The sequence below is a fragment of the Aspergillus fischeri genome, genomic scaffold (genome assembly GCF_000149645.3).
Source record: "Aspergillus fischeri NRRL 181 1099437636252 genomic scaffold, whole genome shotgun sequence".
NCBI classification, from domain to species: Eukaryota; Fungi; Ascomycota; class Eurotiomycetes; order Eurotiales; family Aspergillaceae; genus Aspergillus; species Aspergillus fischeri.
In genome coordinates this window covers 1,948,089-1,963,596 of record NW_001509768.1, presented here as the reverse complement: position 1 = coordinate 1,963,596, position 15,508 = coordinate 1,948,089, and the positions used below count along the sequence as shown (strand labels likewise).

Here is a 15,508-nt window from a genome sequence, read left to right as displayed (position 1 = left end):
AGTGGGGTAGATGAACAGGTGAGAATAAGGGACTATCGTAGTATTGTGCTGCGCTACGGCTACAAAGTGGAGTCTGTTCTCTGAAGGAGATTAAAATAAATCATCAGGTGGAAAGGAACCGAAATTCCTCCTATCTATATGGATTCAGTAGTTTAAGAGTCCGTTACATCCATGGTAAAGGACATATATTCGTATCCATAGAACAATAAGAGCGGCCATTGTTCACCTGGCACACACACATCTTAGCTAACATGTGCCAGGCTACAGTATCAAGTTACAGAAAAGGTCTTCATCACAAGTTAATTGACTCCATCATCACAACCCCTTTGTCTCACCTTATTGTCTCGTGCATGTCCTTAGTTAGCTTGATCAAAGCAGTCAAAGGACTCCTGGTACAGACATCAAGTATAGTGGATTCCTCTTCTTTCCCTGCAGCTACTTCTCCCTCCTTATCTCATTCCTATCATCAGCACTCTATCGCAATCTCTTCTGGTGAGGCTGGTGAAACTTGTTTCCCTAAATCTGGCTTGCTTCTCTTTGATTGATCCGTCTCAGTTGGGTCTCTCCTGTGTGACTAGGATGCACATCCTTGTCTACTTGTTGGACGCCCTAATATCAATTTTGGAAGATGATCTGTGGGAGTATAGGACCCTCGAGCCAAGTTATCATAGACCCTCTTCGGTAAAGTGTCCAGGGATTCTGGTGACGCTATCCTGGATCGAGGCTTCAATACTGGCCGCTAGAGGGATCTCACAGCATCCGATTGTTTCCCACAGCATTCTCCAGAAGAGGCGCGTCTTCGACAATCATTCTTCAATGCTAGAGAACGGCGATGCTCGCTTCTTGAGGTTCCAATCGATATAAATTCTCAATCTCATCGAACCTGTGTCTGTTGCGAGATGGCTTTGCGATCATGGCATCCTTGAAGTCTTGCACATGCTTTTGGGAAAACACACGGTGACTTTCAATCTCCTCAGCAGCTGGCCCCTAGTCCAAACTCCGGATAGTTTCGCCAACTAGATCCGAAAATCTTCAGCACCTTCGGAATTTTCAATCGTTGTAGTATAACCTGCCCTGGTGCCTCCTCTTCGCGATACAGCTTATCCACTGAGTCATTGGTAGCTCACCGTTATAGCTGACGACCATCCTCCTTAAGGCGAATCTATACTCGTATTCCAGACTTTACTCCGACTTAATCTGAAACCTCGCTTCGAGGTGAGGCGCACCCTCAGTGAGAAGCTTAGCCTCAACTTGAGGGATGGACTCGCGAGAGGCATGCGCCCAGGATTTCCATCAGAGACTCTGTATTCAAGAAAGGCTCAATTTTACCCAGGCTCTTGTCGTTGCATCGGCTCAGGAAGCATAAGTACGTTCTAATCAGAGGTCATAAGAGGTGATGTAGTCTTCTCATTTGAGTGTCTTCTATTGTCAAATGTGAACAAGCAGAGTTTGTGCTCCAAATATACTGCGCAAAGGGTCACGCATATTGAGACATCTCGCTCCCTGTTATGTTAGTAGCTAACCATGGATTGATTCACCAGCGATATCGACGACCTCGTTAGTCGTTTGCATCTCGAAGTCTGAAGCCGTACTACGGGCCTACGGCAGACCAGTGATGGTGGGGCTATTGATGTCAAGTGTACCTTAGATGCGGACCGACCAGCCACAACCCCAGGATACAAGTGATCGTCGGCTTGTAACCTCTGGTATGAACTCATGGCTTATGATCATAATAATGACTGCAATTTCTTGTCAGCTTTGGCCAACACTTAATCTCTGTACGCAGTAAAATTCAGCAGTATTAGAGGAGAACTGGCAGGTACCCTGACTGGAATTGACCTAGCATTCATTTGAAACGCTCTGGAACAACCTGTCTCTAACTTATGGAGCAAAGCCAATTAGGCAACAAGATATCCATCCTCGACTTAGGGAAGGTAGTAACATAATCTCTCCATCAACTATTCATGCTATTTGTATTATCTGGATGTCATGAAAGTCGATACACCACAGTTTCTGTACCTTTTAGCAAGGTATTTCCATCTGATAATTAATCCCACCAGTCCCATAAGAGAGGCGTTCTCTTTCGGTACGGGCGGAGTCATCAGCACAACGCCTGTACTATGCCTGCATTAGCCAGTAAATCAACCATGAACGATAAAATTTAGGGCATAGAAGAGTTCCAGAATACAGACTCTTTTATCCAGAAGTACAGTTTCTCAAATGGCTTTAGTAATATGTATATGACCACTGCGCATTCAATAAATGATTGTGTTTATTATTGATGGAAATATCCAAGTTTACCTACCTTAGTAGCATTCTGTAGGCATGGCAATGTAACATAGTCTGCCAAGCCCCATAAGATACATAGAAATTGTGGCTCTGTTTCGGCTCCATCCTCTCCCGGGTCCAATGCCATGTGTGCCTGAGTTCCTGAAAACATATATTATTAGTGATAATCGACTACGCCTTCCTGTGGTCGACATCTGCTCCAGCGGCCGTCTCACTTCCATCCATCCTTTTCATCGCCGTAATCCCTTTTATCATTTCTAAATCAATATCCGCATCGTCATGGCCACCCAAAGCAGCTTCATGACCGCAATGAGCAACCGCTCGCTCCGCACTGTCCGATCGGTATGATGATGCCGCACTGGTTTCTCCATCTTCCCAACGTCTGTCGCACACCTTGCTAATATATCTCAGGAGCTCGAGTTTCTTGCAGATGCTTCGGTCATTACGCGTCAGCAACTCTCGTCGATCCTGGCCCAGCTGCCTAATGAGGCCCCTCAACAAGCCGCTACACCAGTTCCTCAGCCACAACAGCAACAACCGGTTGTCGCTCAATCTCAACCTTCCCCGGCATCATACGCTCCTCCCACATCGCAGTTCGCCAATAGCTCTTTGAACGAAAAGGCGGCTCTGCAGCAACAACAATACTCGACCCCCTCTGTTCCCCCACCCGCTTACCCTCAAGCTGCGCCCGTATTGTCCGTCGCTACAGCACTCTATGCTTATACCCCAACAGATGCTGGAGATCTTGCTCTGCAGCCACACGACCGTGTCCAAGTTTTGGAACACATGAACGCTGATTGTACGTTGGTTTGAAGGCGATGCCAGGGAATTCAAGCTAACAGACATAGGGTGGCGTGGCCGTAATGAACGGACCAACCTTGAGGGTATCTTCCCTCGCAGCTATGTGAACGTAATAGAAGAGAAGGGAGTGTCGTCTCCCCCTCCTACCAACTATGGAAATGTGCCCCTTGACGTTAGCCAGAGCGGCTCAGCTGCCCCGGATGGAAAGCGGCCGGGCGGCAAGTTCGAGGAGCATGGCAAGAAGTTCGGAAAGAAGATGGGCAATGCCGGTACGTCGATTGTGGCTCCATTTATTTGTGTTTGCAGCCACTAACTATGTCTTAGCTATCTTTGGTGCCGGTGCTACTATCGGCTCCAACATTGTGAATAGTATCTTCTAGCGTTGATCCCTCGAGTCTTCTCGGGTTTTGAGAATGGGTTCTTCCTCAGTCATGGGAACGGCGTTCAGGCGGATTTTTTGCTCAACCTATCCTAGGTATTCTTAATGAAAATATCAGGTTTGAGAACAATATGTGGATCATGACGCACAGCATTGATGATCATTGCTGCTCAAACAAGTTGTCTGTGCCTGACAATCACCTATCAGATGAATCGACAAGCTTCGACCGGGTCCCCTCTCTTGTATAAAATCAGCGCATTGGGTACGCTATAGCCGCCTCTGTGGTGTAGTTGGTTATCACGTGAGTCTCATATATCCTATATGATCAGATGCAGCACTTCTGGGACATCTCAAGGTCGGGAGTTCGATCCTCCCCGGAGGCAGTTAGGCTAGTTTTCTTTTTTCCCTGTCATTCTATTTTTGCCCCGCTGTATACAGAATACGAGGACTACGTCAAATGTTTTGGTTGCATCCTCTTCACTGTGTGACGTTGAAGTAGTTCACGCACCATCATTTCATACAGATTCCGCTTATTTATGGTGGCGTTAAAGCCATTGTACAATCAACAAGTGTTTTAAGAAGGCAAAGAGGAAAATTAAATGGGATTGCACTCAATCCTCTCTCTCCCGTAATTAAGAAGAGAAACTCTTCTATAATACCCGCATGATAGCCATGTCGCTCCTGACTCCAGATTTGGCAGATGTATGTTAACTCGGCACGAACTACGGAGTATATACGGAGCATCTCCAAACCCTCTTTGAGACTCCGAATGAGTGGTAATGATGTCAGCATCACTAGTCCCAGAGAGGAATAGTGCATGACTCCCCTCTAAACTGCGCCGCTCAGGGCTCGAGAAGCTTCTGTGTCATCAGTATAAATTCGGGTGGCTCTGTGGACTCTCTCCTTCTCAGTCACAACCTCACGCGATCAATCTCTCCGCCACCCTCTACTCTACCACCTCGGACACCTCTCTCATTCCCAACATCGTCCTCCATCAAGACCTCCATACGCTTCGAGCATACACATCCTTCAAAATGAGTGAGTGGGATTCTGTCACACGCATTGGAACCAAGCACCGTGCTGGTGCCGCTCCCCGAGAGACAGTAGTCAAAGGAAAGAGCGCTCTGAACGCTGCTCAGCGCCAGGGTCTCGTCATTGCTACTGAGAAGAAGTACGCAACTGGCAATGCTGTATGTTCTGCATTCACACCCCTCTCCATATTGAATACCTACTAACGTTCGCAAAAGGCCGGAAAGACAGCCGCCATGGAAGGTCAGCACCTGACAAAGGTCGACCGAAGCGACGACATCGTCAAGCCCAAGACCGTTGGTCTCCAGGTCGCAGACGCCATCAAGAAGCGCCGAAACGAGGAGGGCTACAAAATGACACAGAAGGAACTCGCCACCAAGTGCAACACCACCATCACAGTCATCCAGGACTTTGAGAGGGGTACGGCCGCGCCCGACCAGAAGGTCCTGAGCGCTATGGAGCGTGTGCTCAATGTCAAGCTCAGAGGCTCGGACATCGGGAAGGAGAAGTTCCCTAAGAAGAAGTAAAACGGGGGTGAGCCCACACCTTTTTCTTAGGGAAGATGAAAAAACTCAAGTTTTTGATTTTTCCTGATGTCCTTTCTTTTGTGTCATGATACGCCTTTTTTCAGTTAGAACCTATGTCCTTTTTATGATCTTTATGTTTTCTGCTGGTCGGAAGAGCGCTGGGCTGGCATTGAAACGGTTCATATATCGCGGCATAAAAATACCACTTGCTTTTCGGGCGCTTCTACGGACTCGCTTTGCGTTTTTATCCTTGTTTCTGGACTTTCATCGTCATAAGAGGGATTTGATGGCATCCACGGGGATTGCAGATTGCAAAGTTGGGGACTTCTTTCAGGTTGCGCGCCGGTTTCGCCGAGTTGTCTATAGAATATCTCACGGGTATAGAACAATAGATGAAGTGGCGCCTAGTGTGCGGATCTTTGGACAAAATAATTCAAATGTTAGCGAAAGTGACGCCCAAAAAGACCAACACGGTAAATGCTTCAAGGCCTGTCAAGGGCCTCTACTGAATTGCAGTGCGTCGAGAATGTTACGGGGTTGCTCCAGAGTAGCAGAGGTGGCAAACCGACGTCTACCAGGGTAAATGTGGCCAATGGCGCAGTAAACCCAAAGGGTCTCCGGAAAAAGTCTTGAAAGTCAATTGTTCGTGCTATTTCTTCATTGGCAGAAAGGTTGGCCAGAAATACAGGTAATATGTTGATTGAAAAGTCTATCCCTGAGTATTTTTCGGACGATAGGTGCTCAATTCTTATAAAGAAGCCAACGTATTGAAGCCATCCAGATCAGGCACCCATCGGCACTAACGAAGTAATGGACATCAATAGTATTGCTGACGAGGGTATTTCGTCCGCCTGGGCACATAATTCAAGTGAATATGGACAGTGAAGGAGCTCTGACGGGAAGAAGCAAAAGGGCAATTCTTTTGATTAAGATGGCAAGAGGACGACGTAGGATGATGATGGAGAACAAGAAAGAAATAATTGTGAAAGAGGTACCAACTCCGTAGATGAACGAGAAAATCATGCCCTGTATTGACCCCGCCAGGTCTTCTACCCATTTCCGCCGCGCCTGGCTTTTCCTTCTTTTATGAGCAAAAAAGCGTCCGTCTCATGACTCATACAGATAATGCATGACTTGAAAAGCAAAGAGCTTGTGGATATCACCCGACTCACTTCCTCAGCTGCTCTCTCTCGACCTCGTACATGAAATCAAAGTAGGGCTTGTCAAAGTGGTGCACACGAACGTAACCGTCCTCACCACCGGAGGCATATGCTGTGCCGTTGGGGTGGACGTCAACAGTGTTGAGGGGACCGAAGTGGCCTCTGACACGGCCAATCTCGTCCTCGAAGACCTTGTGGTAGAAACGGGCCTCGAATTTACCCTGTCGGGCGGAGGTTGTTGTGACATCCATGGCGGCCTGGCCACCACCCAGGATCACGTAGTCCTTCTTGGGAGTGATGGTGGCGCTGTTCAGGGGAGTATCGGCAACGTATGTTTTGAGGATGGCGAGGTTACGAGAGGAGATGAGCTAGCGATGGTCAGCTTTGACAACATATGGACAGACAGAAAGGATCAGGACAAACCTTGGCGGACTTGTCTTTGGAGGCAGTGATGAAGTAAGTACGGTCCTGAGAGAACTGGATGTCGTTGATCTGGTGATCGAACTCGTGCGCCTGGACGTTCTCCAGCTGCTCACCAGTCTGCACGCAAATTAGAATAAGTTTACAAGTTCCAGGAGCAGAATAAGCCCACCTTTCCATCGTATTGGCTGACACTGCCGTCTTCGTGTCCAGCAATGATGTACTTGCCCAGATAACTCCAGCCAGCCACGGTGGCCTTGCTCTCTGTGCAGGTGATTCTCAAGCTAGGCTCATCGGCCTGGTTCTCTAGAGCACCACCCTGACTATCTCCATAACTGATGTCGAGCACAGCGATCGTACCGAGGAATCCCATACGCTTTTCCGTCACAGCCAGCAGCCTGCTTCCATCGGGATTGAATTCGACCCGCTTCACAGCGGTAGGGAAATCCCAGACCTTCACGCACTCGCCAGTCTTTACGTTCCACAATCGCACAGTGTTGTCTGCCGAGCCGGTCGCCAGGAGAACTGTGTTGGGGCTGACATCGACCGTCCAGATGGCACCCTGGTGGCCACTGTAGGTACCAAGTCGCTCGCCGTTGGCCGACCACCAAGCACATACGATCTTATCCTTCGCCACGGAGAACAGGAGATCGCCATCGCGGTTGAATTTGATCTGGTTGAGGGACCGTTCCTGCAGAAGATGAAATATCAGTCGCTAGTCCAATAAAAGCGGCAAAGCAAATCCTGGTGGAGATTTGAGGGCACAACGTACATGGCCCGAGAGCAGAATAGGCCTCATCTTGGGCCAGAAGAAACAATGTCCGGGTGTAAAGAAAAAAGAATAGACTTGGATTAAACGTCCTCCGCAACAGGAGTGTCCAGTACTTGCGTTATTGAGGCGGGGATGCTGGCGGGCTGTCGTTGTCGGCGTCGTCGACTAATTATTCTTAGTGAATTTGATCGCACAGTTCAGTCAGGCGTTGCGCGCCAAGACCTTTGCCTATTCGAGGTTGTTTGCCTGAGGGGCAAACAATTGTCGGAGTGAGGATATTCCGATGTCGAGCAGCGTCTGCCTCAGGCTCTTGACAAATCGGGCAGCCCTTATCACCCCTAACCTAAACCAGCCGTACGTATTCCTGATCGAGTCAAGACCTATCTGCATCTTACATAACCCTTTTTTAGTAAGACAGAGTCAAGCATTTGCATGTGAGGATCTAGCGGGACAGTTCCCAAGGTAGTTATCATGGAATGACTCAAAACTCAGAAGAGATTTTTCTTGTTTCCCTCAGGGAATGGGACAAATTTGAAAAGTCCGTTGACTTAACTCAGTGCTCAATGTATAGATGAGCCCATCATTGGATCTCTTCAATGTTTTTTGCTGTGTAATTATCTATAGGGTCACTCCTTTAATCCCTTCCAAGGTGGAGCTTAAGTTGTCAATTACTTTCCCGACGGAAATCTCCTATCGTCACTCGTCCGAGGGCTGCACCTAAAGCCCCAACAAGCAGCAGTCGATGCCCTTTTCCCCCGCTCGTTCGGCGACATTACCCCGCTGTGCTGTGAATTCGAAGATCTTCCCCTGTCGTCTTCGCAGTCAGCTTTACTTTTCTTACATCTTCCCATCCTTGACTTCACCTCTCCTTGGAACTTCTCGACATCACTTCGCTGGACGTGTGGTCGACTTTCCCGGTTCCAAGGCCTTCCCGAGATCATCACTTTCCCGTCGGCCATTCTCCAGCACATCTACCATCATGACGGCCACAAAGATTGATGGCACGGCCATTGCCAAGAGCATTAGAGAGGGATTGAAAGCCGAGATTGCAAAGATTCAAGAGTCCAATCCTCGGTTCAAGCCGAGTTTGGTTATCTTCCAGGGTACGTTTAGCTGGACAACATGAAACCAACCCGGCGGAGGTACTGACATTGCTTCAATTTTTAGTCGGCAATCGATCGGATTCGAGTAAGTTTGATGACATTCAACGCCTAGATATAAGGGGTGTTCTAATTTGCTTCAAGGCACATATGTGCGCATGAAATTGAAGGCCGCTGAAGAGGTATGGATATAAATCTCGTAAATCTCCGACCATACGCCTTTGGACCCTTACTGATCCACTGCATCTGTAAAGGCGAACATTCTCTGCAAGATTGTCAACTTTCCCGAATCGATCTCTCAGCCTGAGATCCTTCAGGAAATCACAAAGGCTAACAACGATCCCTCGGTGCACGGCATCCTCGTCCAACTTCCCCTTCCTAGCCACCTGTCCGAACATACAGTCACATCTGCAGTTGCGGACGAAAAAGATGTCGACGGTTTTGGCGCAATCAATATTGGAGAGTTGGCCAAACGAGGTGGCCATCCCCTCTTCGTTCCCTGCACCCCGCTGGCTGTTATGGACCTCCTCAAGGCAAGTGGAGTAGACCCCGCCGGCAAAGAGGCAGTGGTTCTTGGCCGTAGTGACATCGTCGGTAGCCCTGTCAGCTACCTGTTGAAGAATGCAGATGCCACCGTGACTGTCTGCCACTCCAAGACGCCGGACATCCCCCGCATCGTGAAGAACGCCGACATTGTTGTTGCAGCCATTGGGAAGGCAGAGTTCGTCAAGGGCGACTGGCTGAAGCCTGGTGCCGTTGTTATCGATGTCGGCATTAATTACAAGCCTGATCCTTCGAAGAAGTCGGGACAGCGTCTCGTCGGAGACGTCGACTTCGAGGCCGCCGCAGAGGTAGCTTCGCAGATCACTCCGGTTCCCGGAGGTGTCGGTCCCATGACAGTTGCCATGCTGCTGAAGAACGTCGTTACTTCGGCCAAGGCTTACTTTGAAAAGCAGCGGGACAGACATGTTACGCCGCTTCCCATCAGGCTGGTCCGGCCTGTTCCTTCCGACATTGCCATCTCCCGTGCTCAGTACCCCAAGCCCATTACTCAAGTCGCCGCGGAGGTTGGCATTGCTCCCCACGAGCTGGAGCCTTACGGCCACACCAAGGCTAAGATCAGTTTGAGTGTTCTAGACCGCTTGGCTCACCGTCGCAACGGACGTTATGTCCTGGTGTGCGGTATTACTCCTACGCCTCTTGGAGAGGGCAAGTCCACGACTACACTCGGTCTTACTCAAGCGCTGGGCGCACACCTGAACCGGATCGTATTTGCCAATGTCCGGCAACCGAGTCAGGGTCCCACCTTTGGTATCAAGGGTGGCGCTGCCGGTGGAGGCTACAGCCAGGTCATCCCCATGGACGAGTTCAACCTCCATCTGACCGGTGATATTCACGCGATTACTGCTGCCAACAACCTTCTGGCTGCCGCCATTGAAACTCGCATGTTCCATGAAGCTACCCAGAAGGATGCTGCTCTTTACAAGCGGCTGGTCCCTGTCAAAAAGGGCAAGCGCGAATTCCAGCCCATCATGTTCAGAAGACTCAAGAAGCTTGGCATTACTAAAACGAACCCTGACGATCTTACCGAGGAAGAAATCCGCCGTTTCGCGCGTCTTGACATTGATCCGCAGACAATCACCTGGCGCCGTGTGTTAGATGTCAATGATCGCCATCTCCGAGGCATTACCGTCGGACAGGCCCCTACTGAAAAGGGTCTGTCACGCGAGACGGGCTTTGACATCTCCGTGGCCAGTGAATGTATGGCCATCCTTGCGTTGAGCAACAGTCTCGAAGACATGCGCGAGAGATTGGGACGCATGGTCGTTGCCACCTCTAAGAGCGGGGACCCCGTGACTTGCGACGATATTGGCGCCGGAGGAGCCTTGGCCGCCCTGATGAAGGATGCTATCAAGCCCAACCTGATGCAGAGCTTGGAGGGAACTCCAGTGCTGGTCCACGCCGGGCCCTTCGCCAACATCAGTATTGGTGCCAGCTCTATCATCGCCGATAAATTGGCGCTGAAGCTTGCCGGTACTGAACCCGATGAGGATCACGAGGCTAAGACTGGTTTCGTGGTTACTGAGGCCGGTTTCGACTTCACCATGGGAGGTGAGCGTTTCTTTAACATCAAATGCCGGTCTTCTGGTCTCTCCCCAGACTGTGTGGTCATTGTTGCCACCGTCCGGGCTCTGAAGGTTCACGGTGGCGGGCCAGAGATCAGCCCTGGAGCGCCGCTCCACGAGATTTATCGCACTGAGAACACCGAGATCCTCCGCAAGGGCTGTGTGAACCTCAAGAAGCACATCCAGAACGCCAAGATGTACGGAGTGCCGGTGGTTGTAGCCATCAATCGGTTTGAGACGGACACGGAAGCCGAAATCGCTATCGTCCGCGAGGAGGCTATTGCTGCCGGTGCGGAGGATGCCATCCCTGCCAATCACTGGGCCGAGGGAGGTGCCGGAGCCGTTGACCTTGCCAAGGGAGTGCTGGCAGCTAGCTCCAAGCCCAAGGACTTCAAGCTCCTGTACGACTTGGAGGGCAGCATCCAGGAGCGGATTGAGCGCATTGGAAAGGCCATGTACGGTGCGGAGAAGGTTGAGTTCAGCGAGCTGGCTCAGAAGAAGGTCGACACCTACACGGCACAAGGCTTCTCCAATCTTCCGATCTGCATTGCCAAGACCCAGTACTCCTTGAGTCATGATCCCGCGCTCAAGGGCGCCCCAACGGGCTTTACAGTTCCCATCCGTGATGTTCGGCTGGCGGTTGGAGGTGGATATCTGTAAGTGTTTATTTTACCACATGGCTCCAGCGGATCAATCGGCTAACCAGTGGATGAACCCACACAGTTACGCACTTGCGGCAGACATTCAGACCATCCCCGGATTGCCGACTGCTCCGGGTTATCTGAACGTTGACATCGACACCGAAACCGGGGATATTGACGGCTTATTCTAGGCTGATTGAGATCGTCCCTTGGTGTTCAGCGCTTTTCTCATTTTCGGAGTGATGTTTATCTCCTCCGGTTTTATACCATATTATTGATTGTGATGTACACTTAATTCAACATGTATGAGCATGAGAACATTGGATTGGATGGTTGTGTCTAGATGCCGGTGGTCTTCAACATACTGGGAGAGAAATAAGAGCGGGGTCTCGGAGTTGGTTCTAACCTCCCCGATACGTGGGACAGAGCTAGGTAGTAGTAAATATATCATAGAAATGACAGACAAAAATTCCCACCAACCTGCGCCGTGTCTGGGAGACTGATATTAATCGACTCAGATAATTAATCATCGATATTATCACTTGATAACTTGAATCTCTCACCGAAGCCAATTCCACTCTCATGCTGTACCATAACATCCGCATATAGGCGATCTCGGTGTATCGCTTTCCGGCGGTACGTAGTATATTATGGCATCCGTTGCCGCGGGAAACCGAGGTTATTTTTGATGTACACCTCCCATTTCAGAGAGACAAAACGGAACAATATTAGTAGGAAACAATATAAGGAGCACCTTAGTAATAAAACTGGATGGCATGGTCATTCTTTGTTAATTAGAAAATCAGGATCATGAACATCAGTGTAGGTAGATATGGAGTAGTGTCCGTGGGTTCATGGTAGTGGTTCATTCGAAATGTCCGGCTTCGGCGCTTTGAGCGGAGTTCCAAGTCCTGCTAAGGAAAAAAGGTCAACAAAACAACTAATTCAGAACACTTGAAGGACGTGAGGAGCAAAAAGAATCAGTCATAAAGCAACCGGGCAAAGGCTTTTCCTCCTGGGATAAGAGGACGCTTTCTCCTTCATCCTTTTGGACTGGATTTCTTCACTTGGACGTTCCCCAAATCTTCCTCCCACCCCCAAACTATTACTATCATCACCGTTAAGCAATTTTCCGGGCGGTCCGTTCTGCCCCGTGTTGCCCCAGAGATTTAGCAAGTGAGAGCTCTTGAACCTGTAAGTTATGCTTGTTCCCTGACCATCTTCTCCGGCTTGACGGCTGCTTCCGACTCCACTGTCCTCCTTCCAGCCGAGCCTCTTCTTGCTATTCCCTCGGGTACTGCGAGCTTGTGAGTCTGCAAAGTCCACGCTTGGCTGACTGAAGCAACCTGGTTTTCCCCCTAGAAGCGAAGCGGAAGTACCGATTTGCGAACCGCCTTGGGCCGACCAATATCCACGCCATACTCTTTGTTTCCAATAGGGCCGGGACGTAGAACCAGCGAGGGCAGGAGCGCGAGAGTGTTATACTGCAATTTCCCTAATCCCAGATCGATATGAGCTCCCTCCGTCTCAGTTCCGCTTTTGCGCGACGCTCCCTCCACGCCTGTGCCCCTCCTCGATCTGCCCCTCTCTATTCCTCCGCTGTTCGCTTTTCTTCCCTTTCCTCTTCTACTTCTTCTGTCTCCTCGACTTCCTCTTCTTCCTTCTCTACCTCTGCTGCTGTAGCTCGTCCTCAGCGTACTCTTGCTTCGTCCTCGCTCCCTGCTTCTTCCCGCTGGTCCGGAGAAACCTCGTTTCGTTTGAACCAATCGCGCACCATGGCCACCGAAGGTACCAAGATCAAGGTCAAGAACCCAGTCGTTGAACTGGATGGCGATGAGGTAGGTTTTCTCTCGTCGGATTTGAAATTCGAATTCGATCTGCAGCTAGATCGCTTGCCTCCCCCCGTTCTTTATATAACCTTTGCTGGTTTCACTGTCACAAGCGCGTCGGACGTGCATTTTCGTCATAGTCTGCGAGAACGCGGGGAAAAACGGCGGACTGCGCCTGTTGTACCTGGACAAAGCTGTCAATCTTCCGAGGATTATTGACTCATACCAAACAATGCTCGCTCGATTCACATGTTGTTTGTTTGATGGATATGTGGGCTAACAATTGGTGTTTCAACTATTCTTAGATGACCCGTATCATCTGGCAGGAGATTAGAGAAAAAGTAAGTCCTTCGTCCCCTGCCTCCCCCCTGTCGCTGCCAGCTCTATCTGCATGCGGGCCGTTCCTCTCCGAAGCTTTGCGATCAATCACCTTTTCTCTCTGTGAAGCTAAGACTTATGTCACTGACTTATCGTCTCTTTAAAGTTGATCCTTCCGTAAGTCTGTCTTTGTCGACTGTCTTCGGCGGAGTCCCGGTGGGATGTGAACTGAGATTCTGGATTAGTTACCTTGACATTGACCTCAAGTATTACGACTTGGTATGATACACTCTTGATATTTGGTAATCGAAGTCCTCGACGCTAATTTCCTTCCAGGGTATTGAATACCGTGACCAGACCGATGACAAGGTCACCGTTGAGGCTGCTGAGGCCATTAAGAAGTATGGTGTTGGAGTCAAGTGCGCCACCATCACCCCCGATGAAGCCCGTGTCGAGGAGTTCAAGCTGAAGAAGAGTATGCCCTGCCGCCTCACTTCATTCGAACTATACTCTAACTAGTTCCTCAAGTGTGGCTGTCTCCCAACGGTACCATCAGAAACATTCTGTATGTTGTCCGCAATCTACTGGTACTCCTTCCGGTCAAATGCTAATCCCTTGTAGCGGTGGAACGGTCTTCCGTGAACCCATCGTCATTCCCCGTATTCCTCGTCTCGTCCCCGGCTGGAACAAGCCCATCATCATTGGTCGTCACGCCTTCGGTGACCAGTACCGTGCTACCGACATTGTCGTCCCTGGGCCCGGTAAGCTCGAGCTCGTCTACACCCCTGAGAACGGTGAGCCCCAGGCCATCAAGGTCTACGACTTCACCGGCGGCGGTGTTGCTCAGACCCAGTACAACACCGATGATTCCATCCGTGGCTTCGCTCACTCCAGCTTCAAGATGGCCCTGATGAAGGGTCTGCCCCTGTACATGAGCACCAAGAACACCATTCTGAAGAAGTACGATGGCCGCTTCAAGGATATCTTCCAGGAGATCTACGAGTCTACCTACAAGAAGGAGTTTGACGCCAAGGGCATCTGGTACGAGCACCGTCTCATTGACGACATGGTTGCTCAGATGATCAAGAGCGAGGGTGGGTTCGTTATGGCTCTGAAGAGTGAGTTCGCCCTGGTGTCTTTCCATTATGAATGTCTTTTGCTGATTGACGTCTGAAGACTACGACGGTGATGTTCAGTCCGATGTCGTCGCTCAGGGTTTCGGCTCCCTTGGCCTAATGACCTCCACCCTGACCACCCCTGATGGTAGCGCCTTCGAGTCCGAGGCCGCCCACGGCACTGTCACTCGTCACTACCGTGAGCACCAGAAGGGCCGTGAGACCTCCACCAACCCCATTGCCTCTATCTTCGCCTGGACGCGTGGTCTGGTCCAGCGTGGCAAGCTGGACGAGACCCCCGACGTCGTCGCCTTCGCCGAAGAGCTCGAGCGCGCCTGCATTGACGTCGTCAACGAGGAGGGCATCATGACCAAGGACCTGGCTCTGGCCTGTGGCCGCAAGGAGCGTGAGGCCTGGGTTACCACCAAGGAGTACTTGGCTGCTGTTGAGCGCAGACTCAAGTCTAACCTTAAGGCCAGACTGTAAGCGTTTTAACTGTTTCGATTTGTTCTATTCTTTGATTTGCATTGATTGTACTTAAATACCATTTTCAGCATGAAGGCTTTTCTGGAATAGCCGCAATATAAAATTTTTTTTTGGATAGATTCGTTGCCTCGTTCAAGACTATCTCACTTGCAGCAGACAGCTTTCCTTGTTGAATTTGGAGCTGCCTGAGGCATGCTGTGTTGTGCTCAAGGTCGCAGACTCGCAGCCCCACTCAAGAGGCAAGCTGTAAGGGTCTTGCCTCTCGACAATCGACATTATTCTTCACGTGTCGAATTGCTTCTCATTATACTTTTCGAAGCCAACACCAATAGTTCCATTGACGGTTCTACATCCTTGACCCACCTAACTCCCTCGAGAAGTGAGTGGAGGATCAGCAAGGGGACCCTCATGCCTGAGGGAAATACTGGGGTCACGCCGGAGATGTCTCGGGACTGGTATGTAGGGGCCATTCGATGCTGGCATTTGATCCGCCACCCATGTCGCATTGGGACAAAG

The 15,508-nt window shown here is 50.1% G+C and overlaps 5 protein-coding genes and 1 non-coding gene across 6 annotated transcripts; 5 read left to right on the top strand and 1 right to left on the bottom strand.

Moving 5' to 3' along the window:
* Positions 1-2,568: 2,568 nt before the first annotated feature.
* On the top strand, positions 2,569-3,470 carry NFIA_068510 (SH3 domain-containing protein; the record flags this gene model as incomplete). Its single annotated transcript, XM_001263577.1, has 4 exons — positions 2,569-2,631; positions 2,701-3,088; positions 3,138-3,359; positions 3,415-3,470. The coding sequence occupies 4 exons, from the start codon at positions 2,569-2,571 to the stop codon at positions 3,468-3,470; spliced, it is 729 nt and encodes a 242-aa protein (XP_001263578.1).
* A 274-nt stretch (positions 3,471-3,744) lies between these two features.
* On the top strand, positions 3,745-3,852 carry NFIA_068500. Its single transcript has one exon. It is a non-coding gene; the product is annotated as a tRNA-Met (tRNA).
* Positions 3,853-4,503: 651 nt separating this feature from the next.
* mbf1 (multiprotein-bridging factor 1) lies at positions 4,504-5,025 on the top strand (the record flags this gene model as incomplete). The annotated part of the gene is made up of 2 exons (XM_001263576.1): positions 4,504-4,659; positions 4,717-5,025. 2 exons carry the CDS (start codon positions 4,504-4,506, stop codon positions 5,023-5,025), a joined length of 465 nt encoding a protein of 154 aa, XP_001263577.1.
* A 1,168-nt stretch (positions 5,026-6,193) lies between these two features.
* On the bottom strand, positions 6,194-7,404 carry tif34 (translation initiation factor eIF3 subunit i; the record flags this gene model as incomplete). Its single annotated transcript, XM_001263575.1, has 4 exons — positions 6,194-6,553; positions 6,609-6,725; positions 6,778-7,296; positions 7,378-7,404. The coding sequence occupies 4 exons, from the start codon at positions 7,402-7,404 to the stop codon at positions 6,194-6,196; spliced, it is 1,023 nt and encodes a 340-aa protein (XP_001263576.1).
* A 952-nt stretch (positions 7,405-8,356) lies between these two features.
* On the top strand, positions 8,357-11,435 carry NFIA_068470 (C-1-tetrahydrofolate synthase; the record flags this gene model as incomplete). The annotated part of the gene is made up of 5 exons (XM_001263574.1): positions 8,357-8,480; positions 8,545-8,565; positions 8,622-8,659; positions 8,732-11,259; positions 11,327-11,435. 5 exons carry the CDS (start codon positions 8,357-8,359, stop codon positions 11,433-11,435), a joined length of 2,820 nt encoding a protein of 939 aa, XP_001263575.1.
* Positions 11,436-13,019: 1,584 nt separating this feature from the next.
* On the top strand, positions 13,020-14,992 carry NFIA_068460 (NADP-dependent isocitrate dehydrogenase; the record flags this gene model as incomplete). Its single annotated transcript, XM_001263573.1, has 7 exons — positions 13,020-13,082; positions 13,379-13,425; positions 13,637-13,670; positions 13,728-13,866; positions 13,920-13,956; positions 14,013-14,509; positions 14,568-14,992. The coding sequence occupies 7 exons, from the start codon at positions 13,020-13,022 to the stop codon at positions 14,990-14,992; spliced, it is 1,242 nt and encodes a 413-aa protein (XP_001263574.1).
* Between the last annotated feature and the right edge of the window lie 516 nt (positions 14,993-15,508).